The sequence below is a fragment of the Panicum virgatum genome, chromosome 3K (assembly GCF_016808335.1).
Source record: "Panicum virgatum strain AP13 chromosome 3K, P.virgatum_v5, whole genome shotgun sequence".
NCBI lineage: Eukaryota > Viridiplantae > Streptophyta > Magnoliopsida > Poales > Poaceae > Panicum > Panicum virgatum.
The window spans coordinates 56,449,707-56,474,563 of NC_053138.1; the positions used below are offsets into that span (position 1 = coordinate 56,449,707).

The 24,857-nt window shown below is 45.8% G+C and overlaps 2 protein-coding genes and 1 long non-coding RNA gene across 4 annotated transcripts; 2 read left to right on the forward strand and 1 right to left on the reverse strand.

The window, feature by feature from the left end:
• Positions 1-769: 769 nt before the first annotated feature.
• Positions 770-13,414, forward strand: LOC120699788 (dual specificity protein kinase shkD-like). The gene is made up of 13 exons (XM_039983866.1): positions 770-1,753; positions 2,508-2,949; positions 3,421-4,045; positions 4,948-4,988; positions 5,078-5,146; positions 5,550-5,650; positions 11,174-11,252; positions 11,521-11,619; positions 11,699-11,767; positions 11,882-11,931; positions 12,020-12,101; positions 12,465-12,559; positions 12,762-13,414. The coding sequence occupies exons 1-13, from the start codon at positions 1,350-1,352 to the stop codon at positions 12,868-12,870; spliced, it is 2,265 nt and encodes a 754-aa protein (XP_039839800.1). The 5' UTR covers positions 770-1,349; the 3' UTR covers positions 12,871-13,414.
• Positions 13,415-14,488: 1,074 nt separating this feature from the next.
• On the forward strand, positions 14,489-15,987 carry LOC120699789. The gene is made up of 3 exons (XM_039983867.1): positions 14,489-14,769; positions 15,404-15,504; positions 15,656-15,987. Exons 1-3 carry the CDS (start codon positions 14,617-14,619, stop codon positions 15,768-15,770), a joined length of 369 nt encoding a protein of 122 aa, XP_039839801.1. The 5' UTR covers positions 14,489-14,616; the 3' UTR covers positions 15,771-15,987.
• Positions 15,988-16,574: 587 nt separating this feature from the next.
• On the reverse strand, positions 16,575-22,003 carry LOC120699790. 2 transcript variants are annotated; one of them, XR_005685590.1, is made up of 6 exons: positions 21,760-22,003; positions 21,330-21,403; positions 20,481-20,594; positions 18,707-18,814; positions 18,380-18,626; positions 16,575-16,887 (listed from the first exon to the last, which is right to left on the reverse strand). It is a non-coding gene; the product is annotated as an uncharacterized LOC120699790 (long non-coding RNA). The 2 variants fall into 2 exon arrangements; XR_005685591.1 differs by lacking the exon at positions 20,481-20,594.
• Between the last annotated feature and the right edge of the window lie 2,854 nt (positions 22,004-24,857).

Here is a 24,857-nt window from a genome sequence, read left to right on the forward strand (position 1 = left end):
AAAAGAAATCACATAAATGAGCACCAAAACAAAAACTGGCAAAAATACAGTCGCACATCTAGACAGTTACTGTAAAAAAGTCGAGCACTAACCCTAACCCTAGCCCAAAATTGTTTAGCAACACAACACCAGGCGAGCAGGTCAGCACTCGAGTCCGTTTAGTTACAAAAAATTTTCGCCCAAAAATTTTCACCTCCCCTTTGAACACATATATGAAACACTAAATGTAATTAAATAACAAAACTAATTATACAGTTTGGATGTACACGACGAGACGAATCTTTTGAGCCTAATTAGTGCATGATTAGCCATAAGTGCTATAGTAACCCACATGCGCTAATGATGCGGTCAAAAGCCTTAAAAGATTCGTCTCGCGGTTTTTAAGTGAGTTCTAAAATTAATTTTTTAATTAGTGTTCGAAAAACTCTCCCGATATCTGGTCAAATATTGATGTGACACCCAAAAAATTTTCGCTTAGGGAACTGAACGCCCCCGCAGGTGAGAATAGAAAGCCCCTTGTGAAAGTTGTGATGTGTAGTACACCAACCAATTTCCCAATTGCCATTTTTTTCTCTCAGCAGGATGACAACACAGGTTGGCACTGGCAGCAAGGTAGATGGATAGGGACAGAGACAGGCCCTGTGGATCAACACAACACCCAAGGAAATACAGAAAAAATTTAAAACTGCAGAATCCGAAAAATAGGTAGAAAATATTTAGGGAAGACTCCAAAATCCATACAAAAACTAAGACCAGATACACAAAATGGCATTAGGAAGCCAAGCAAGCAGCCCCCTGCAGTTTCTTATTAACAAGCTGACCAATCACAAGAGGAGAATTCTCAAGAACAACTCACCAAGTCACCATTTCCCTCCATATCCTATATATATTTTCTCTCTCTACCATTTATTCTCCCCATTATTATTGATATTATTTTATTCAATCTCCATCTGGATGCGTGTGTGTGACTTGTGAGAGAGATATAAGGTTCCGCAGCAATTTGCTCCTCTCCCAAGCACAGTCCAAGAACTGCTCCCCCGAAAAAGATCGTATTTTTCCCTCGATTCAGCCGGTTTCTGTCCGGAAAATCGCTGCTGGAGATCTCGGAGAATCGGAGAGCTCGCAGTTTTTGCTCCATTTGGCGTCGTATCTGCCTCGGGAGCGGAGAAAGGAGCGGCCTTTCGAGCTCCGGGGGGGCCGTCTGGAGAAGGTGAGAGGGGACGCGGCGGCGGCGGCGGCGGCGGCAGCTCTAGGGCGCTCGAGGAGGACGGTGATGCCGGCAGCTGGCTCGGTTTGAGGAAGAGTCCGCCTCTGTGGTTTTGAGGACGCCGGCGGCGGCGCCGGCGGGGATGGAGCCCAGCGAGGAGCTACTGAAGAAGATCCGGGAGCTGGAGGTTGGGCAGGCGCAGCTCAAGCAGGAGATGTCTAAGCTAATACCCGGCGTCGGGGAGCGGCGGCGCTCGCAGCCGGTCTCGCCGCGCCGCGGCGTGCCGGTGCCGCCGCCACCGCCGCCTTCGAAGGGGACGCCGCCGGGGAGGCGCCCGTCCGGGGGGGTCGAGGGCGGCCCACGGGCGTGGGCCCGGGGGTCGGCTTCGTTCCCGCACTCGTCCCCGCTGCAGAAGGAGGGCCGCGCCACGGGCTCTGGAGACGCTAGCACCAGCGCTAGGCTGCCTGAGAGGCAGTACTCCAGGGTTCTGCAGTCGCTGGGGCAGTCCGTCCACATTCTGGACCTCGACGGGAGGATCATATACTGGTTAGATTTCTGGTTCTTCACCGTATCTTGATTTGCTTGCCTGCAACCTATGAGCTTGACAACGTTTGATGATATCCAATTGTCCTTCTGGTCAGATATTTTGATTCTAGTGCCTGAAACGAAGTGAGTGTCTGCATATCCAAATTGGTACCAATACGAAATCTGCTCGGGCACTTGCGATCTCTGTGTGTCATTTTGATCTAGCATAGCATGTGGTACGGGTTTGAGGATAGTGTTACAGTGGGATAATGTGGGTGACACTCTGTTACACTGTTGGTTCATGTAGGATCCTAATTCTGTAATGATGTTAGGTTACTTATCAGCTGTGTTAAGGCACAGTAATGAAATGCTGGATGGGATGCCTAGACTTTAGCTGGTTCTGGGGATGAGCTTGTACCATGAAGCTCTGCCTTCACTAAACATCTTGTTACTGCTAGTTCCTTGAGGGGCAGCATTGAGTCACAAAATGCACTTTGTCGGTAATTGATTTTTCGAGTTGCATTTCTTATTTAGTTATTTAAGTATTGACACTTTGACAGAATATGCAATTTGCTTCCTGGCAGACTATTTATCATTTGTAAAGTTAGAAACACTGCTTCTTTGCTTTTAATCAGATAAACAACTTAGTTTGATAAGTGTGCATGCTTCTTAACTTCACTTCAAAGCACAATAGGTTCTGCAAAAGTGCTCTTAATCCCATTTTGTTCTTGTTAGTGCTTCCTTTTTCACTAAATTTTGTCATTTACTACTATAGGAATCAGTCTGCAGAGAATCTGTTTGGCTATCCTGCATCTGAAGCCCTTGGTCAGGATGCCCTCATGCTTCTGGTTGATTCCCGTGACCACAATGTGGTACATGACATCTTTCGACGTATTTCTATGGGTGAAAGTTGGACTGGGAAGTTTCCAGTTAAAAACAGGGGTGGAGATAGGTTTTCAGCTATTGCCACCAACACGCCTTTCTATGATGAGGATGGCAGTTTGGTGGGTATCATTTGTGTTTCAAGTGATTCCCGCCAATTGGAGCAGATATTTTGTAGGCCTCCAACTCCTGCAAGGCCACAACCAGAATCGTCTAGGACATCTTGTGATGGTAGTTGCAGCAACAGCAGTCGCATAACCAACTTGTTGAACAGAAGTACTTTTGATCCTCATCAACCCCTGCAAAGCACTTTAGCGTCTAAGATAACAAATTTGGTAAGCTCTATTTTTCTATTAACAAAATGTTCTCGATATTTTCCAAATACATAGCACTGTAGCTTATATAATATGCTGTTAAAAACATGCCATTAAGCTCTGTTTTTGTATTAACAAAAAATTGTAGATATTTTCCAAATACATAGCATTCTAGCTTAAATAATATGTTGTTAACACATGTCATTTTGCAAATTTATATGTTTTCTTTCAACGGTCCATTTCTACTCCAAAGGTCAATTACGAGACATCCTAGAATTTAACACAATCTCAGTAACAATAAATCACTCAATGCGGACTTTGAATGGGGCTATAATATCATCTGTAGATGTGCTTTGGCTGTTTTGCAAATTGCCAAATTGTAGAATGATATCTGCAGAGGAACTTGTGTAGCAATCAATATGATCTGTTTAAGTATATATTCTTTGTTCGTTGCTAGCATATTCCTTTTTGATTTTTAGAATCACAACACAGGCTACCAAGGTCACAAATAAAGTTCGTTCTCGGGTCAGGACAGATGAGAATGGCATAGAACGGGAAGGTGGCAGTGGTGAGAGTCAGTGCTCTGATCGTGGTGCCAAGGAAGAACCAACGTCTAGCGGAACAACTACTCCAAGAGGGGATGCGCCTCGTGGCCCCTTTGCTATGGAGCACTCGCCTGGGAAATCAACCAACCCAAACAGTGATGAATCAGGTGAAGGAAAAGTAGGGTTACACAGGATTTTGAGTTCAAAGGCAGAGGCACTGCTGAACAAGAAAGGGATATCATGGCCTTGGAAAGGGCGGGAGAATGAGGGACCTGATGAAAGAAATCATGTGATATTGCCATGGTTGCATGGTGACCAAGAGAATGGCCCGAATCATCGGAAGGTTTCTGATTCTAGCATAGCTCCAGATGCCCAAGGTGCTGAACACAACCAGCCTAGCAAAAATGAGGCGTCAGGTTCCTGGTCCTCTTTCAACAATAACAGCACAAGCAGTGCAAGCAGCACTGGAAGCACTAACAGCAGTGCTCTCTACAAAGTAGATCATGAAGCGGATTGTCTGGATTATGAGATCCTGTGGGAAGACCTTGTCATTGGAGAACAAATAGGTCAAGGTAGTTACTTCTCCTTTTCGAATGGTTTCTTGATCATATGGATGTGTTTGTGCATGATTGATATTTCTTTGTCTTTAAAAAAAAGTTACATTTTCTTTCTGTAATTTATTCAGGTTTCTTTGTCAGTGTTGTTTGTTCTATTGTGTGCATGTCTGTACTTTCGGAGTAACTTCGTTTCCTCTATATTTGTTTGTATATTCTTTATTTCTTCTTAAAAATGATATTATGGCTAGATAGAAAGGGCAGGCCTTGCACAGTGGTAGGTCTCAACACTTGTAACCTAGCTTTGAAGTTTGAACCATTCTCCTTGCAAAACTAAGCAAGGGTAAGGATGTCTAGAAATTACCTTCCCAAGACGGCCGGACCCCTTGTATGTGGGCTTTCAGCACTAGGTATGCCCTTCTCTTTTCATGTCTGGATAGGTGCTACAGTTGGAGATGCGAGTATACCCCATTTTAGCCCCTGTTTGGCTGAGTTTTGGTTCTAATTTTATCAGAAGTGTGAACCATGTGCTTGTGATGAGAACCCAGTGCTAGAGCCTTAGTTTCTGTCTGCATTGGAATCTGGGACTGAAATTTCAGAGTGTCATCTTGCTACTATTTTCTAAGTTTGTCCTGCTCCAAGAACATGTGTTTGCTCTTAGGATCTGAAATCTCTTGAGAACTCTGATCACCAACATGGGTGCTCTTGAAACTTTCTATACACTTGAGGATCTAGATTTGCCAAATAAGCCTTGGCATGGTCTTTCTTGTTATAGGAATAGTCTCCACTTGATGTTTTTATTAAATAAAATAGCTTTACATGCTGACATCTTACTAAAAGTAACTTAAGTGTACTTTGCATTGCATTCTATTGTATTATATACCTTTTAATAATTGTACTTTTAACTTGTGTATGTGCAGGTTCTTGTGGGACAGTGTATCATGCTTTGTGGTATGGTTCGGTATGTTCTGTTGCTTGGCTGTTGCATGAATTACTAATCTCTATTTACTTCTTTTTTAGTTTATCATCTTATGTGGCATGTTCTGGCAGGATGTGGCTGTTAAAGTTTTCTCCAAGCAAGAATATTCAGAAGATGTGATACAGGCCTTTCGGCAAGAGGTAGATATCCATCCTCAGCTCAACTACCATACAGTTTATGACAAGAGGACATGCAGCTCATCCCCTAGCTGCATAGTAGTTAATATGTTGTGACCCTGATTAGTGTCATAATTACAGTTCTTTTGTCATAGTTTGTGATGACTTATACACACTTGAAATAAAATAAAAAAATACAATTTGGATTTTTCAGTTTCAGGATTCCTGCAAAACCTACCAATTTGATTGTCATCAAATACATTGATATAGACAAAAATAAAAATAGCATGCTGAAAAATGATATATGTTTTGTTTAGAGTTGATTCTGGAAGTGGTAGTGAAGCCTTTTGTTAGCTTCAGATCTTGTGACTTCCATTTGAAAGTTTGGATTCTTAGTTGTACTGATACCATTCATTCATATGTTAAGGTATCCCTTATGAAGAAACTGCGCCATCCTAACATTCTACTCTTCATGGGTGCGGTTACATCTCCACAACGCCTATGTATTGTAACAGAGTTTCTCCCTCGGTATGCCCCCTAACGTTTTCAAGTTCTTATTTTGTGGTGTTTGTGTTGGTCCCTGCAATCAAGGGCCAGGTAAGCAACCTGGTCACCTTCCTCTCCCTCTCTTTGGCTCCAAGGTAGAAGAAGAGCTGAGCTCTTCTGCACACACATACACTCTGCTGTCTACTCTCTGCGCTGGCTGAGAGCTGAACACTAGAATGTGGCAAGAATGAACTGCCTTTTCTCATTGCATTGCATTCATATTTATACACCATTGCTACCTACTCTAAGGTGCTACCAGTTATGGCTAATAACTTCTATCACTATCTGAACATTAGTGGCCTAGAGCCATAAGTTAACAAAGGCTGCAAGTCAACAAAGGCTGCTAGCAAACTGCAGACTTCCTTGACCAAAATCACAAAAGGGACAGCTGCAGATTAAGTCTTACATTACTTCCCCTAATCCTGCTGCTAGCCCTGGACCTCATCCATGCCGATCATCTTCCTCAATTCCGAGAACCGAAGACGCCCGAGCGACTTGGTGAGGATGTCAGCGAGTTGCCGTCTGGTGTCGACGAACTCGATGACAAGGTGCCCCCCATCGACGCAGTCCCGAAAAAAATGGAACTTCACATCGATATGCTTGCTTCGGTCGTGAAAGACGGGGTTCTTTGCCAGCACAATGGCCGGCTGGTTGTCCACCTTGAGTGCTGGCGGGCGAGCTTCAACGCCAGTGAGCTCACCCAACAGCCGGCGCAGCCAAACGACTTGGCACGCCGCGGTGGCCGCTGCAATGTACTCCGATTCACAGGTTGACAGCGCCACCACCTTCTGCTTCAGTGACTGCCAAGCCACCGGTGCGGTTCCAAGGGAGACGAGCACACATGTGGTGCTCTTCCGTCCATCCACATCTCCAGCCATGTCCGCATCACTGAATGCCGTCAGCTGAAGCCCGCCGTGCCTGGGGAAGACGACGCCCATGTCCAGAGAGCCCTGGACGTAGCGCAGCACCCGCTTGACCGCTGTCCAGTGGTCCTCCCGCGGGTCTTCGAGGAAACGGCTCACATACCCGACTGCGAACGTGATGTCCGGCCGCGTATGCGTCAGCCACCGCAGCCCGCCGACGATGCTTCGGTAACGCGTTGCGTCCACCCTCGCCGCCGTGCTGTTCTTCGACAGCTTGATCCGCTCCTCCATCGGCGTCGCCATGGGCTTGCAGCCCGTCATCCCGGCCTGCTCCAGCAGCTTGAGCGCATAGGCGCGCTGGCCCAGCGCGATGGAGTCCCTCCCCTGCTTTACCTCGATGCCGAGGTAGTAGGAGAGTGCGCCGAGATTGCTCATTTTGAAACGAGCCGCCATCTCGCATTTGAACGCTTCAATGTCCTGCGCCCGAGCTCCGGTGACGATCAGGTCGTCCACGTACACGCCGACGATGAGCTCTTCCTTCCCCCGTCGTCGTGTGTACAGCGCATGCTCGGTGGCGCAGCGTGCGAACCCAAGCTCACCCATGGTGGTGTCGAGCTTGGCGTTCCACGCCCTTGGAGCTTGGCGCAGCCCATACAGAGCCTTCCGCAGCCGGAGCACCTTGTGCTCTGCCCCCGGCACCGCGAAGCCCGGCGCCTGCTTGACGTAGACCTTCTCCTCCAGGTCGCCGTTCAAGAACGCCGATTTGACGTCGAGGTGATGGACCTGCCAGTCCTTTGCCGCCGCAAGAGCTAGCAGCAGCCGCACCGACTCCATCCGAGCCACCGGTGCGAACACCTCCTCGAAATCAATCCCTTCACGCTGCACAAAACCACGGGCAACGAGCCGAGCCTTGTGCTTGACAATGGCGCCGCGCTTGTCCCGCTTTACCTTGTAGACCCATTTCAGGCCAATCGGCCGGCATCCCGCCGGCGGATCGACCAGCTCCCAGGTGCGGTTGTCCTCGATTGACCGCATCTCCTCCATCATGGCCTTCCGCCAGTCCGCGTCACGCTCCGCAACCGCGAACGTGGCCGGCTCCTCCGCGCTCATGAGCATGAGCTCTGGATCGGTGAGACGCGAGGCCAGCCCCGGTAGCTCTGCATCACCGATGATGTCGTCCACTCACCTGAATCGGAGCTCCTCTCCGTCGTGGTAGGCATCCACGAACTCCGAGTAGGAGGACGGGGGGATGCGAACTCAGGATCCGCCGCCGCTGTCGGGGTCCCCTGTTCTGGAAAAACAGGGGAGGCTGGGGACGCTGAACTCGCCGCGCCAGGACTTGGCGGAACCTCCGCCGTGCCAGGACTTGGAGGCTCCACCGCCTCCGCTTCTGGCTCCTGCGCTGCCTCCTCTGCGCCACTCCGGCGCTCGATCACCAGCTGCTCGACGACGAATTCGCCCGTCAAGCCGCCGCCGGACCCCTCTGCTTCCCCTGCCGCGGGCGTGCTCCAACTCCATGCCACCACCTTGTCGAAAATGACATCCCGGGACACCACCACCTTCCCCCGGGCTGGGTCGTAGAGCCGATAGGCCTTCGTCCCATCTTCATAGCCCAGGAACACCATCTTGGTGCTCCGATCTTCAAGCTTCCCAAGGCCTGGCTTGACGGTCTTCACGTGCCCGATGCAGCCGAACGTGCGTAGGTACGAGACGTTTGGCTTACGCCCATACCACGCCTGATACGGCGTCATCCCCTTCAGGGCCTTGGTCGGTGAGCGGTTCAAGATGAACACCGCCGTGCTCACCGCCTCGCCCTAGAATTCCGCCGGCATTGCCTTCGCCTTCATCATCGAGCGTGCCATCCCAACGATGGTTTGATTTCGCCGCTCGACTACGCCATTTTGCTGTGGCGAATATGGTGCCGTCAGTTGACGCGCCACTCCCTCTCCTGCGCAGTAGTTGGCGAATTCCACCGCTGTGAACTCGCCGCCACGGTCGGTTCTGACGACGCGCAGCCTCTTCCCGGAGTCCGCCTCTGCCCGCGCCTTGAAGCGCCTGATGGCCTCCGCCGCCTCATCTTTGCTCGTCAGGAGCTGCAGCCACATATACCGACTGCAGTCGTCCACGAGCAGGAGGAAGTATCTCCGACCACCATGCGTCGTCGGCGTGATGGGCCCGCGCAGGTCCCCGTGGACCAGCTGGAGCACCTCCTGCGCCCGGTACTTGGCCGGCTTTGGGAACGGCAGACGCCTCTGCTTCCCGGCCAAGCAGCTGTCGCAGAGCTCGTCGACGTGCTTGATCTGCGGCAGCCCGGTCACCATCTTGCCCAGGCGTCCAAGCGCCTCAAAGCTCAAGTGGCCGAACCTCCCATGCCACAGCCATGGTTCCTCCGTGCACGCCGCCGCGAGACACACCGGCTGCTCCACCTTCAAATCCAGGAGATAAAGCCGGTTACGGGAACGTGTTACCTTGGCGAGAAGACGCCGTTCCCGGTCCCTGATGCTTAGTACTGCGGCCTTGACGAGCACCTCCGACCCGTGCTCATCCAGCTGCCCCAAGCTCACAATGTTTGAGCGCAGCTGGGGAATGTAATACACTTCCTGGAGTGCACGGTGCTCGCCGTTGCGGCACCTGAAGAGGACCGTGCCCTGCCCGCGGATGATGACCCGCGAGCCATCGCCGAACTTGACCGTCCCGGTCTTGCTTTCGTCGAGGTCAGAGAAGGCGGCCCTGCTCCCCGTCATGTGGTTGCTGGCCCCAGAGTCCAGGTACCACCTTTGCTCCAGCTCGTCGCCGACCGCGCCCAGCAACACCCGCGCCTCTGGCTCGTCAAGGTTGACGGGCTGCGGCGCAGTCCTCTGCTCCGTGTCCGCCTCCTCTGCTTCGCCATCCTTCAGCGCGCAGTACTGCGCCATCAACAGCGCGTGGTCGTCGTCGCTCTCTTCTTGAGCTAGGTGGGCCTCCTTCTTCTCTTTCCGCTCCGGGCACTCCTTAGCCCAGTGCCCGAGCTTGCCGCACTTGCGGCAGGCATCGGGGTCGAAGTTCTTCTTTTTCCCCCTCTCGTGCGGATTCCCGCGCGCCTTGTTGCCGCCGGCATACCCGCCGCGGCTTGAGGAGTTCTCCCCGGTCCGCCGCTTCATGCGCGCGTTCCACTCCTCGGTGAGCAGCAACTTGCCGCTCTCCTGCCTCCGCTCCAGCGGCGCATCAGAACGCCCTTCGGCTAGGCGAAGTCGACCGACGACGTCCTCGAGCGAGACCTGATCCAGGTCCAAGGTGGCCTCGATTGTAACCGCCATCTGGCTGTACTTGGCCGGGCACGCGCGGAGCAGCTTGCAGACGACGTCCTCCTCCTCCAACTTCTTCCCCAGCGTTGCCAACTGGCTTGCCAACGACTGGAGTCGGAGCGCAAAGTCCTCCACAGCCTTGCCGTGGCGGAACTTCAGGTCGTCGAAGTCCCTGCGCAGCTGCTGCGCCTTGGCCCTCTTGGCTCGATCCGAGCCAACTCGGAATGAAGCCAGCATGTTCCACGCCTCCTTCGCCGTCTTCTTGTTGCCGATGGTCTCGTGGAACTCTGGTGGCGTGGATGACAGCAGTGCGTCCATGGCCTGGACGTCTTCATCCTCTTCTTTGGTGCCGACTTCCACGGCCGTCCAGAGCTTGCGCGCCTTGAGCCGCCACTTCATCAGCACCACCCACTCGCCATAGTTGGTGCGAGTGAGCTGCGGCCAGTCCCGCGAGCTCGTCTCCCGCACCGTCCTGATCACAACCTCCGAGACATCCTTCCCCTTGTCGCCTGCACTGGACGCCGGGGAGTCTTCGCCAGCCATCGTTCAGCCGCTGGGCTAGAACGACACCGTACGGCTCTGATGCCACTTGTTGGTCCCTGCAATCAAGGGCCAGGTAAGCAACCTGGTCACCTTCCTCTCCCTCTCTTTGGCTCCAAGGTAGAAGAAGAGCTGAGCTCTTCTGCACACACATACACTCTGCTGTCTGCTCTCTGCGCTGGCTGAGAGCTGAACACTAGAATGTGGCAAGAATGAACTGCCTTTTCTCATTGCATTGCATTCATATTTATACACCATTGCTACCTACTCTAAGGTGCTACCAGTTATGGCTAATAACTTCTATCACTATCTGAACATTAGTGGCCTAGAGCCATAAGTCAACAAAGGCTGCAAGTCAACAAAGGCTGCTAGCAAACTGCAGACTTCCTTGACCAAAATCACAAAAGGGACAGCTGCAGATTAAGTCTTACAGTTTGCTCACTGTTACTCCCTTGCTCATGTTCATGAAATTGAGCTCAGAAGTTTGTTTACATCTGGTGGAATGGTTTGACTGCTACAACAATAGTTGTGTAAGACATATAGGAAACTGAAAGTCAGAAGTTCTTGGCATGGTTTAAGCTGAGAAGTCATTGATGCGCATACCTTTTGTTGTAAGTGGTGTATCCAGTAAAATATACATTTAAGTGGGATCATATAGTAAGATGTTTCTCTGTCAATGGAAAACTATTCTAAAAATAAAATATGCATTGGTTTGGTTGCATGTTCAAAACACATAGTGTCAACTACCCAAACTTATGATGATTACCTGCAGATTTTTTCTTGGTTCCTTTTCCTATTTTCATTCTTCTTAAATGCAGGGGAAGTTTGTTTCGCTTACTTCAAAGGAGCGGTACTAAGTTGGATGTGAGACGGCGCATTCACATGGCTTTAGATATTGTAAGTGCATTTTCTTTATACGAGCCCATTATTCACCTGATTCAGTGAATGATTATGGCCATCTAGTTCGTGCTTTCATATTTGAGCAAGGAGCTTGTCAATCCCCTAGCAAACAAAATTTATGTGTTCCAAGTTCTACACTTTTTTTTTATATCTATACTTCGATCCCCTAGTCATCTGTATTTTGTGTTTATACAGGCAAGTTCTACACTTTTTTTTTATATCTATACTTCGATCCCCTAGTCATCTGTATTTTGTGTTTATACAGGCAAGGGGCATGAATTATCTTCACCATTCCAGCCCACCTATCATACATCGAGATTTGAAATCATCTAATCTTCTGGTTGATAAGAACTGGACTGTGAAGGTACAATCCACTTTATTTGTTTTCCACATTTTTTTTATTCTCCTGCTTGCCTCCTCTCAATTCATCAGACTCAAATCAGGTGGCAGACTTTGGCCTTTCACGTCTCAAGCGCGAAACTTTTCTGACAACAAAAACTGGGAAAGGAACAGTAAGTTCCAGCAATCTTAATTTGAATACTTGATATATCAGTTAACATGATTGGTTTAAAGCTTTCCCTTGTATTATTTTCTCTTTAACATACTGATGTGGCTTTCCTATCCAGCCGCAATGGATGGCACCAGAGGTGTTGCGGAATGAACCTTCAGATGAGAAGTAAGTTGTGGAGATCTTACCAACAGAAGTTTCTCTGATCAGCTCTTGATATGAGTACACTAATAACTTTTTCATGGTGCTAATGTAGGTCTGATGTGTATAGCTATGGGGTGATCCTGTGGGAACTTGTTACGCAGAAGATACCATGGGAAAATTTGAACTCGATGCAGGTATATTCTTGTTAGATTTTGTTTTTGTTAAATTTGTCTGATTTTGACCATATATGTAGTGGCAAATTGTGATTGACTCAAGATATTATTTCTTGTAGCAGCTTTAAATAATATATCAATTAATAGTAAACTTTTGACCGCTAGTTTAATTGGTTGCATGGAATTAGAACTACTGAGCTCGCCAAAAGTTTTTTTGTGGGGGTATTCCTGCAATAGACCTCATGTGGCCTGACAGCACTTTTACTGACACTATATTTTGCATAGTAGACCTCTACCATGTTGATATTTTGCAGCCGTTTATTTTTCTTCATATTTTTTGACAAGTCCTGTATACTAACTCTCAGGGGCTTGTTTCTTATATAGGTCATTGGTGCAGTTGGTTTCATGAACCAAAGGTTGGATATTCCGAGTGATGTGGATCCACAATGGACATCAATTATCCTAAGCTGTTGGGAAAGGTATTTACTGCTTTTCCTTCCTTTCTTTAGTGCCTTTAGGAAAGGTGAAACCTCAGGCCCCAGTCAGTTCTCTGCATTCTGAGTAGTTTTCTGCAGCCTGTACTTGCAAATTTTTGAAGTTTATTACTCTAGAAGAAATTTATAGTTTTGTATTTTGTAATATCTGTATATTCCTGATTACATTTTCCCTTTCCGTGAGCAGCGACCCACAGCAGCGCCCATCATTTCAAGAACTTCTGGAGAGGCTCCGAGAGCTGCAAAGACATTACGCCATCCAGCAGCGGAATGCAAAGAACAGCATCGAGGAGTGAAGATTGCAACTCCCAGGGTCACTTGCTAAAGCGAGTAAGTGATTAGGCGAGATGGTATTTTGGCCGACAGTGCCACAGAGGCATGTCAGATCTCGAGAAGGGTTTGAGACCTCCTGTATGGTTTTGCTCCCTGGAATAGCTAAGGCTGGGAACTTGTACAGATGAGGTACCTTCGGTTTTGTTGAGTTCACCCCCAGGGTGATTGTGACTGAAATTCCTGAGTCCTGACAGCAAGATTAGGGTAGTGATGGAGCTCGGGCAGGTTGGTGCCTTGGGTCCTGATTGGTGGAGATGCGTGGTTATCTGAATTTGTGGCAAGGACATGACGTGTAGATTGTGCTGACAACAGTGGTGTAGTGCATACATGTGGTCGATTGTGATCATGCGTGAACTGGAATAGAAGTTGTAAAATCAGCATTTTTTGGTTGGCGCCGTCGGTCGATTTTCGGCCTTTGCATTGTGTCTGGAATATTTTGCTGTTCTCAGACTTTTAGCACTGGGCTTGCTTAGTGCCTGCATTCTCTGAATCTTCATGTGGTTCTGTTCTCATAAGCAGCGCATCGGCTGGTGATTTATGTGCCGCTTACATTGTACTCGCGCCCTGTTTGAGATGTGATGCACGAAAATGGAATATCTCGCCATGGCGATAATTAAACGTCACCATTTGAATTGGTGCTATTTAAATTCCGGCGTTGAGTACTCCCTCCGTTCCAAATTATAAAATATTTTAATAATTTTGGAGAGTTAAAAATTTTTATGTTTGACCAAATTTATATAATAGAATAATAATATTTATTATATAAATTAAGTATCATTAGATTTTTTATTAGTTATATTTTTATAGTAATCAATTTGATATCATAAATTTTTATATTTCTCTCTATAATTTTAGTAAAATTTGAGATTGTTTTGACTCTCCAAATTTTTTGAGATGTCTTGTAATTTGGAACAGAAGGAGTATTATTTTACTAAAAAAATGATTTCAAAAAGTAAAATAAAATCTTTTTGCTGGGCTGTGATGTGCCGGCTATTTCCGGCCCGTTTGATTCCGTGACGGAAACGGCCCCTCCTCTTCGTCTCTGCCCTGTTTAGTTTATATGTAAACGCAAAAACGCTGTAAACACATTATTTTACAACAGAATTTTGCTAATTTGAAATACTAAATGAAGTCTATTTACAAAACTTTTTGCATGGATGAGCTGTAAATCGCAAGACGAATCTAATGAGCCTACTTAATCCATGATTTGCAACAGTGATGCTACAGTAACTATCCGCTAATTATTGATTAAACATGGATTAATTAGCATCATTAGATTCGTCTCGCGATTTACAACCCATCTATACAAAAAGTTTTGCAAATAGACTTCATGGATGGGCTGTAAATCGCGAGACGAATCTAATGAGCCTACTTAATCCATGATTTGCAACAGTGATGCTACAATAACCATCCGCTAATTATTGATTAAACATGGATTAATTAGCATCATTATATTGATCTCGCGATTTACAACCTATCTATACAAAAAGTTTTGAAAATAGACTTCATTTAGTACTTCAAATGACCAAGATTCCTTTGTAATTTTTTTTTGCAAAATGAAACAGACCCTCTATATGCTACGGCCGGGTTTCTTCGCTTCGGACCTCTTCGTCTCCAAGAGAGGAAATCGACCCATCAAAAAAAAAAGGAAATCGAGCGCGAGGTCGCGAGCCAAATCGAGCGCAGGGAACATCCGAAGAAGGCGAGCGATGGCGGCGACGATGACGAGGGTGCTTCGCGGGGGGCGTTCCGGAGGGCCGCTGATCCCGGCCATCTTCCGCCGCAGGGCGGTGGAGGGGGTCGCCGCGCTTTTTCCGCGTCTGGGATCGTCTCCGGCCGCCGCGGGTCGTCTGATGCACACGGTTCGTGCCCTTTAATTTTCCCCTAGACTTGTTGCGGCTTGGTGTCTTGTTTGGTTGACGGTGACTGACGACGGGGAGGGGGGATGAGAGTGCTGGGAAACCGGATCTGATTGCAAACTACACCACTTAGTCTACCGTTTAGGGGGAGGGGGAACACAACACTCTGCCAATATAATTCATTGCCATCAAGCTGACTGCTCACAAACTAAAAAGAAAAAAGAAACTGAAATGATCCAGATATGTTGAACCAGAACCAGATGAGAGGAATTAGCTTACTCGAATAAAAAAGCAGCAACATTTTGCAAGTGCAGTTGCCACAGTTGAAAAAGCATCCAACTTTTTGTTTCTTCTCGGCTAGCTATTTATTCTTAACTTAGGCCGTGTTTAGTTGCAAAAATTTTAGAGTGTAAAACATTGTAGTACTTTCGTTTGTATTTGATAATTATTGTCCCGTCATAGATTAATTAGGCTCATTAGATTCGTCTCGTGATTTATAAACAAACTATGCAATTAGTTTTTTATTTCGTGTAGATTTAATACTTCATGCATGCGTTGAAAAATTCGATGTGACGAGAAATCTTGTAAAGTTTTGGAATTTTGGATGCAACTAAACAGGCCTTTAAACGACTTGCAGGGCTTTGGAGGGAGTACCAAGTTGCCACAGCGGAAGGCTCTACCTTTCGGGAGACGTGGAGTTCTTTGTCAAGGACAGGAGACCATGACGAGGATGGAGCGGTGAGTTCCTCAATCAAATATACAGCTAGCTTCTCTGCGTACGTACAACTGAAATGTACACTAAGATCGATGTACACGGATGTACAAGCATACTAGTGCTTGTGGGATTGTTGCACACCTGAAATGTATACTGTTTTCTCATTTTGTATAGGTTCAGCAGCAGGCGGACGTTTATGAGCGGTTCTCAGCCTGGAGACGTACCGTGGGGTCCTATTGCCTTTGGGGGTCTCATTGGACTGGCTTTGGGGTTCAGGAGCAAGAAGTAGCTGTGGCCATCTTATCTATGATAAATATGTTAATCGCAGTGGTCGGTTGCCTTGTCAAGCATAGGCAATTTTACTTATTTCGTATGCGGCACACTGGATATTTAAGACGTCTATGTATTAGTTCGTGAGCTGCGACTGATCTGTTTAACTGTTATGTCTTATTGTTTGCATATTCTCCCGACCTCCGTTTCTACATCTTCTATGCCTGTTTTCTCAACCTCCTGTGTTTGTCTGGCATTTGGTCATGCATGCATGTTGGCAATTGGTATATATGTATGGTCATCCGGAACTGCTATGGTAGTGTGATGTTTGATATGCCCCCCTATGCACTGATAATAGCACATTTGTGCATGTGCAATGGGCGGCAGTTGAAAATGTGCTGCACTATCCATCAACCTATAATGGGAGCAACTTTTTTTTACAGGTGTTTAATATGTTGATAAAAATTAAGAGCCTGCATTTGTTCCTATAACCTATACAACCGTTACTCGTGCTCATCAGTCGATCGTACCAATTGCTGATTACAGCGAAGCAGGATAGAACTATGCTGGTCTGCTAGAACCGAGTTTCTTGGTGGTTTTGCTTGAACAAAACATGCTTTCAGAACCAATGATACTGATGGCCGCGCAGCTAGGCGTTGTACAGGGCTTCGAAGTTGAATTTTTTCTACGGATGTAAATGTGCAAACTTGAACTGACTGGTTATATGCTTCTACTGTAGTAAGACTTGCACATTCAAGCTCTTCTCTTTTCTGACAATAGACACCAAATCTAGATTTGTACCTCAGCCAGCCAGACCCAACCCTCAACCAAGTCGGATTATGCTTTATTTGCTTAATTTTGCTTTCTCGCCATTTCGTAATAACTTTTCACACGAGTCTTGCTAGCACAGCTAAATTTACATGCTATTATGCTATACAAAGCTGAAAAAACGCATCCTTTCTCTCATTATCACTTAAAGCGTGCGAAACGCTTGAGCAAGTGGAGACCAAGGTAAGCATGATCTAGGCGTCCTCCTTGCTGGCATCCCTGAACTTGGGCCATGACCAGCCCTGAACAGTGCTCCTAGAGAGGCATGCTTGGGCAGTAGATCTTGGGTCGCCACTAAGCCATTCCAACTGTGCAGAAATAAACACATCATTAGTAAACAGTGCTTTTATTTGACAGACACAAGATTTCAAAATTAAGCCCCATCATTTAGTTAGCAACTACTGTTGAAGTAATCGACACATATATGAGAGTTGACACTACTTCTGTTGAAGAAAAAAGACACACATAAAAGTTGAGCTTCAATTCCATTTGTACTCAAACAAAAAAAGAATGATACCAAGTTTGACCCACAAACAATTTACAAAAATATAAGCACATAAAAAGTGGCAAACTTAACCTATTTGCCTGACTGAATAAGAAAGCAGCCAGCCAAACTTTAACGTCCATCCTTTTACCATTCCTTAACTAGATGTGAATGCCCGTAAATCTACCTCTGCCATGTATAATCAAGAATTTCAGATTATAATAACCACCTCAGCCATGGATAGTCAAGACTCGAGAAATTAAGATTATAATAATGGGATCCAATAAAAATGGTGCCGCTAGGGCCATGGTGCTACAGTGCCTCCAGTTAGTGCTAAGAGATGTTTTCCCTAGTTTTAAAAGAGTAATTGAGCAATCCTAGTTTGATGGTTACATAACTCGTATGTGAGAAATGTGAATTTACTAAAAATCAGCAATGTAATTACACGTTTGCCCTTCACAGATTTTGAAATTTCACTTCCTTTAGCCTAAGGCAATACAGAATGCAGCCACTGGCCAGCAATGATCAATCAGTTTCTTAATCAAGGACATGCCTGCCTTGTGTCAAATTAGAACACTGTGATACCCCCACACATATGTAGATTATAGGCTGCAGTTAAAGATCATTTTTGCAATCACTCATGTTTTTGCTAGATCTGCAAGGGAGTGGGCAGCGGCGGAGGATTGAAGTTGAGGTGTGGCGCAGCTAAGCTAGATAGAGCTCCAAGCCTCCATTCAAGGTGACAATGTAGAGAAAATTACTAAAAAAAATAAGCATGTATAAGAAGTAGAGACACTCCTAGTAAAACAAGGTATGGCAATGGCCACACCTTGCCATACCGAGAGCTCCGCCCCTGGGAGCGGGATTGGCATTGGAGTTTGGAGCCCTGCGACAGGTTGTGGCTAGTTCTGATTTCATGTGCTTGATACAGTTGTATCTTAATTTGCTTGAACAAACCAATTCTAGTATGCCTCTGAAATAATGCACTCACTTCATCTATCCCTGTGTTCGGAAATTAATTGTTAATTATTAACATTAATAGACTATGCTACCCCTGTGTTGGGAAATTGAACATTTGGGTTGGGGGTAACACGGTCTTCGACGTTTTCAGCTAGGGTTAGCTGGGTTCAACCAGCTAATGAGATAATACTATTTCAATTAGCTGGAATATCATTAGCTAGTCTATTGGCTGACCTGTTTCGATCTATAATAGCTAAATTTAGCTAGCTAACCTAGCTGAAGGATCCAAACAGAGCCTATCACAATGCACAGTTAATACATGAGAAAGGACCTCTTCCATGACAACGATAACTTACAGGTATCACCATATGTCCATATGCCAGTATTGCGGTACAGCGCCACACCAGCAAATTAGAACTTCAGCCACAGTCAGGCTACGCCTCCAGCATCCACTTTGGTCTTTGAAAATGTTTCGACAGCTTTTGGAGCTCCCGGAATATGATTGGGAACGTACAAGCATCGACTGAAGCGGGAAAGAAGCAGCAGTGGATTCATTTTCCAACTCGCACTCCACCCAGTCATCGGCCCCACGATAGGGGCAACCTGCAATGTAGTGAGAAACATGGTTTCAGACTACACGAGCAGTGTGATGGATACGGAAAATTTCATCACAAATTGCTTACCAAGGACTCACATGGAGATAGCAGACTACCTTCATTTATGCTATCTGTTGATGCAGTTCCTGATCACGCAATAGTAAGAAAGATTGAAGTATACCAGTTTCCCTGTTTCTGCAAATTAAGGTATAAACAGATCAATGTGATAGGCAACCTTTTGAATGCGAAGGGAAATTCAACGAACTACTATTCAACATAGTTCCTGAAAATGAAGCAGCTAAATATTTGTAAGTAAATTGTAAACTGTAGAACATCTAGCGACTTTGGATTAAATTGGTGGGGACAAATAATCCAAAGAGGGGTAAAGTTACTAGATGCTCTGTGATAGAAGAGTTTCTAACTGTTTTTCATACACCGATACATGTGACAGTAGCACCACACTATACGTTCTAATGTTTGGAAAGGATTCACATTTTCGTTGTGTGAAGCACATGTGTTGATACGTTCAATGTTTCAGGCTCTTTTTTTGTAATCTCTTCATCTAATGTCTTTAGCATTCTACAACCTGAAGGATGGAAGAACCCTAATAATTAATACACACGATGCAAGCTGTGTCTTAAGAGAACGAAGGAAACATAAGACAACTGAAACAGAAGACAATAACCCAGATGCACAACAAATGTTTCTGCCAAATGACATTGGGAAGCATATGGAAGACTGAAGTGCACAGACAGATTCATCACTAGAAGAGGCACTGAAGCCGCATCAGTCTGGACCTCTGCCATTGTCTGATAAGCTTTCTGCAGAAAGACTGGGATGTAGGATCAGGGTATCATTAAGTTCGTGAACGCAAATATACAAAAGGAAACATGACCTAATTACATTCCATAAAAATAGACTAGAGAGATGAAACTATTGGGTAAGGACCAAATATACTGAAGGGTTGCAGCAATTATGCAAGAACATAATAGAAGGCACTAGGATAGAATTTTTTTTCCTTGGGCACACAGGAGAGCAGCATATGTTTGTAGAAGAATGGACCGAGTACAAGATCTCACCTGAATGGGACAGATCACCCAACACACCTAGACCAGTGACACAATTGTACCACAGTAACTGATAAAACATACCCAGTCCCTTCCAAGCAGTGCTAGACCCTTTCTAGCTGCGTGCAAGGACAGTCCCTTGGCACCAGCTAAACTCCCTCATAATCCTTGGTGCTTGGACCATCTGGAAACTTCGAAATGATTGTCTGTTCAATGGTGCTACCCCTAGCATAACTAAGGCTCTTGCCCATGCTAGGGTGGAAGCCCATTTTTGGAGTTCAGCTGGTGCCAAGGGACTGTCCTTGCACGCAGCTAGTGCTGTCGTAGCTTAGTTGGTGTGTGGTCAGGTCTTTCTCGACAGCAATAGGCGATTAAGGTCTTGAAGGTTAAAGGGGGTGTGGGTGTGTGTTTTGGGTCTATGTAAGACTTTCTCTTCTATTAATACAATGATACGCAGTTCTCCCGCATATTCGAGAAAAAAAATAAATTTCTAGAAATAATAGTAAAGTGTGTTCATACTTGCTTTAATGTTAATGCATTGTAGTCATTTCTAAATAATGCCATATTACCATCCTGAACTACCAGATTCAGAAGCAAACATGGCAAGGATCTAAATTTAGTTTGCCATGTACATTGTAGGTAAGAAACTTGCAATGTACAATATACTTGATCTTCAGCTGGCGACTTATTGGCGCCCTTGTTGCAATGGGCATACTGATGGAGCATTGAGAACAAAATCAGCCGCAAGAGCATTGATGCAAAACAGATGAATCGGGAGGTGAGCAGCCGCATACTTGAACAAACAAGAAGAGCACGAGGGTTCTCCAACGCAAGACCCCTGAGGTCACCGATGAGGTCCGCGAGGGAAACATCGCCCGGCCCAGGACGGCAAATCGACTTGTTCAGAACTGAGAAGCGCGAAACGAGTTGGTCAGAAACGAGGGGGAAGGAGGACTCCGGGCTCGTCGAGTTTTTTTTTAAGAAAGAGAAAGATATACAAAATATTTCTTTTTTTAATTGTATATAAAAATATTTGTTATTAATAACTATCATAGACGCACGAGCGACACGCACGTGATTTAAGAAACCTAATTAGATTATAATTCAAAATTATATTTACTTAAGTATTCATTAAATTATTATTCAAAATAAATTCTAAAAACATGTATCGTGATAAAGGTCATTGCTCTCTCATAGGTTAGGTCGACACGAATCTAATGTTACTGAAACAGAATACAACAGATAATTTAGAATAAATTATATTCATTATTTTTCCCCACTGAATCAAATTTTCCAAATATAGAAAAAGAAATGATCTCATCTCCATTCTCTTTCTTAGAAAAAAGGGTCAAGATCAAGATCAAAACTAAACCTATGCGCGGGTACATGTAGTGCTGAATAAAACTCAGTAACTTATCTCAAAACAGTTTGAAGCTCTAGTGGTAATAAATTAAACGTGAAGCATACTCATGTACTTGAAAGAAATCATTACAACCAGACCTGAAATGATTTCTCAATAATCATTTCATGCCTGAAAGATAAAAGGATAAGATAAGCTCTAGTGGTAATAACCTATGGATTGGGAATCAGGAAATAATCATTGGAAAGATAAAAGGGTAAGGCGGGCATTCTCAATATCATACCTGAAATTTGCCCAACAGTAGAAGTTGTCAACCAGTGCTGAATACACTGCATGCGCCTTGATGAAATGCTGATACTGCCCAAAAAGCACATGGAACCTGAGTTGCTTCGATGGTGTAAGGTAGCCAAGAAGCATAAAGGACATGAATTAGAAGAATTAAGTGGCATAAATTAACATGTTTGCTGTATCATGTTTCAAAGTATGATTTTATTCAATGGTGGGTAGTTGTTCAGTGCCTAATTTGATAATATTGGTCAGTAACACCACCAGGTGCTCAATGTTAGAAGCAATACTGAAAGCGTGAAAGCTTGTCTGGCATATTTCCTCAATCATTCTTAAAATTGCTAAAAAAAGGCATTCTTAAAAAAAACACACCATGCAGATGGAGACACAGTCAGAAATTCAGTATGCAAGACAATATTGATCGTTACCGGATTACGGCTGGTGGACACTCACGCCGAGAGCAACAGACCCACCAGCAGGACATGGTCTCCGTCAATCCATCTCGCATCCAAGCAGCTACCTCGATCTCTCATCTGCTCTTGGTGCCATGGGTCACCGCCGCCGCTGCCCAAGGCAACACGGATGCTTGTCCTTTCCTTCCCCTCCATCCGTGATGGCCGCGGGATGGGGCCGGCCTGGACAATGGCCTGGGCAGCATCCGCATTACGGCGTGCCCCCGTTGACAGCCAAAATTGGCACTAACTGGTCTGACTGGTCTGGCCGAGCGGTCTGACCGGTCGAGGCACTGTGGCCTGTCCGGCATGGGCCGACCGGTCCGACCGGTAGGTCCGACCGGTCAGACCGGTCTAGGTAGAGTCCGAGTACAATTAGAGATTTTTATAGATTTAGATCTGTAAACAGGATTTTTTGCGGGATAAGTCCACCCCACCCTATAAATATAAAGGGTCACGGCCGATTAGAGAACACAATCGAACAAAATCAATACAAATTCTACTTTTTATCCTTTTCTCCAAACCCTAGCTTTTCCAACCCATCTGCTGTTCTTCCTTCGTCTCCGCGACGTTTGAAGGCGTTCTGGGTGGCCTGCCGATCCTAGAACAACCCTACGTGCGCCTACCCTGACGGGGTCCCTCCAGGGTTCGCGTTCGTCGGCCGTCGCCGATTCTCACCGGCGACCGGTCTGACCGGTCCTTTAGACCGGTTTGACCGCTCCACACAGGGAGAGCTGCATCGAGCTCTTTCTCGCGCCGCACGATCTAGTGCGTTCATGTGTTGACCGAGGTTTGCGTCAACATACTTTTTGGCGATTCCGCTGGGGATGAAAGATCTTGGTTAATAGAACCGATCTAATCTACTCCAAAAAAGATGATGGGCTCCAACACAGAAATCGACAAGGAGAACATCATCCCTTCATATGAGCATCTTCCGGAGGACGTTTGTTTGCTGCTGGAGGAGCGCAAGAAGAAGCGTGATGAAGAAGATCTACAAACGGCGCTTGCGAGCATCAAGGTCGGTCGATGCGGCAAGGTCACCAAGATCAAAGAGATCGACTTCGCTTCTACCTCCTCGAATGCATCTACTGAGGTAACACCTGCTGCAACTGCTCCACCTTCTGGTGTTACTATGGAGCAAATTCAGAAATTGTTAGCTGAGCGTGATGTTTATTGGGTTAATTGGCTTAGCTCTAAGGAAAGGGAATCGGCTGGTAAGAAGCCAGAATCAGCCGATGAACCTCCATCTGTTTCTATTTCTGAATTTTATTTTCCTCAACCATCGGCAGCATCTCCTACGAGTCAACCTCAATATGGGTGCCGATAAATTATTTCAGTGGTCAAACTGTTACACCCACATACACTGATCCTATTATGAGTATTCCTGGTTCGGCCAACATTAGCCGAACGAACGAGATTGTTCAGTACACAACACCAGAAATCTCCAGGAATTCAGTGCCACACCCCGGTCCTATCTCCGACGAGATGTTCGACCGATATGTGCAGTGTTGGCAAAATCGGCAGAGACCGGTCAGACCGGTATATCAGCCCGGTCAGACCGGTTCCCCCCAACCGGTCCGACCGGTCGTACCAACCGGTCAGACCGGTCCAACCGGTCAGTTTGTTCCAAACCAACGAGAGGTATCTACATCCACACAGCCAAATTCTTCGAGTAATTTCGATAAAATGCTTACTGATTATAAGAATAATTTGGCTAATCTGTTTAGAGAAAGTTTTGGAGTGGATGTTAGAAGTAAAACCCGCACATACCAAAAGCCGTATCCTACTTCGTTTGATTCGGTTGCATACCCTGCTAGTTTTAGGCTGCCTGGGTTTGTTAAATTCAGTGGGGAAGATACTAGGAGTACTTTTGAGCATATTAGTCAGTATCTTGTCCAATTAGAAGAAGCTGGTTCGATCAACGAGTTGAAAGTGCGTTTATTTTCTTTATCTCTAACTGGAACCGCTTTCTCATGGTTTTCATCTTTGGCACCTAATTCTATTGTCTCATGGGAACAATTAGAGCAGAAATTTCATGAGCACTTTTTATGTGGGCATGATGAGCTTAAATTGTCTCACTTAACATTGGTTAGACAATCGCGTGATGAATCTGTCAATGATTATATAAGTCGATTCCACGATAAAAAAACCGATGCTTTAGTGTGAATATTGCAGAAAAGGATTTAGCTGATTTGGCTTTTAATGGCTTGCGCTCTCATATTAAAGAAAGATTAGAGGGCTATGATTTCTTTACCGTTACTCAGGTGCATCAAAGAGCTTTGGCTATAGAAAGCCGAAGCAAAGAGCCTTAAGAGTCTCAAAGACATCATCGTTCTAGTGTGCATACTTTAGAATGCAATTCAAATTGTTCGGACGATGAATCTAATGATGTGTATGCTGCTGAGTTTGCTTGGCCATCTCAAGCTAAACCATTTACTTGTTCTGCTCTTAAGCCGATTCAGAAAAATCGGCAAGATGAAAAATTTACTTTTGAAGTATCCAAGTGCGAAAGGATATTTGATGAGTTATATAGGATTGGATACGTCAAGATGTCACATACTTTACCGTCGCTTGAAGAATTGAAGCGGCGAGCATATTGCAAATTTCATAATACTTTCTCACATGCTACTAATGATTGCAATGTATTGCGTAGACAAATTCAATCGGCCATTAATGAAGGACGATTTGTTATTTCTAATATGAAAATTGATCAGACTCCTTTCCCGGTCCATATGTTAGAATTGAGTAATCCTAAGGTGCTAGTTTGGCCGAGTCAAGCCGAATCAACCAAGGGGAAGAATGTAGTTATTGGTGATGAAAGATCTGAAAAGAAACTGACACAGAAGATCCCTCAAGGCGCAAAAATACTCGGGGGGCAAGACAAGAAGAAGAAGGCCGACAACAAATCGACCGGTTTGACCGGCCACAGCAGCGGTCTGACCGGTTCGACCGGTCTGACCGGTCGTGGGACCGATCTGACCGGTGCGCCCAGTAAATCTGGGAACTCCTCCGAAGTCAAGACAAGGGCAAGTTTTAAGGAACTCTTAGCCAAATATGAGAAGGAAGGGAGTGCT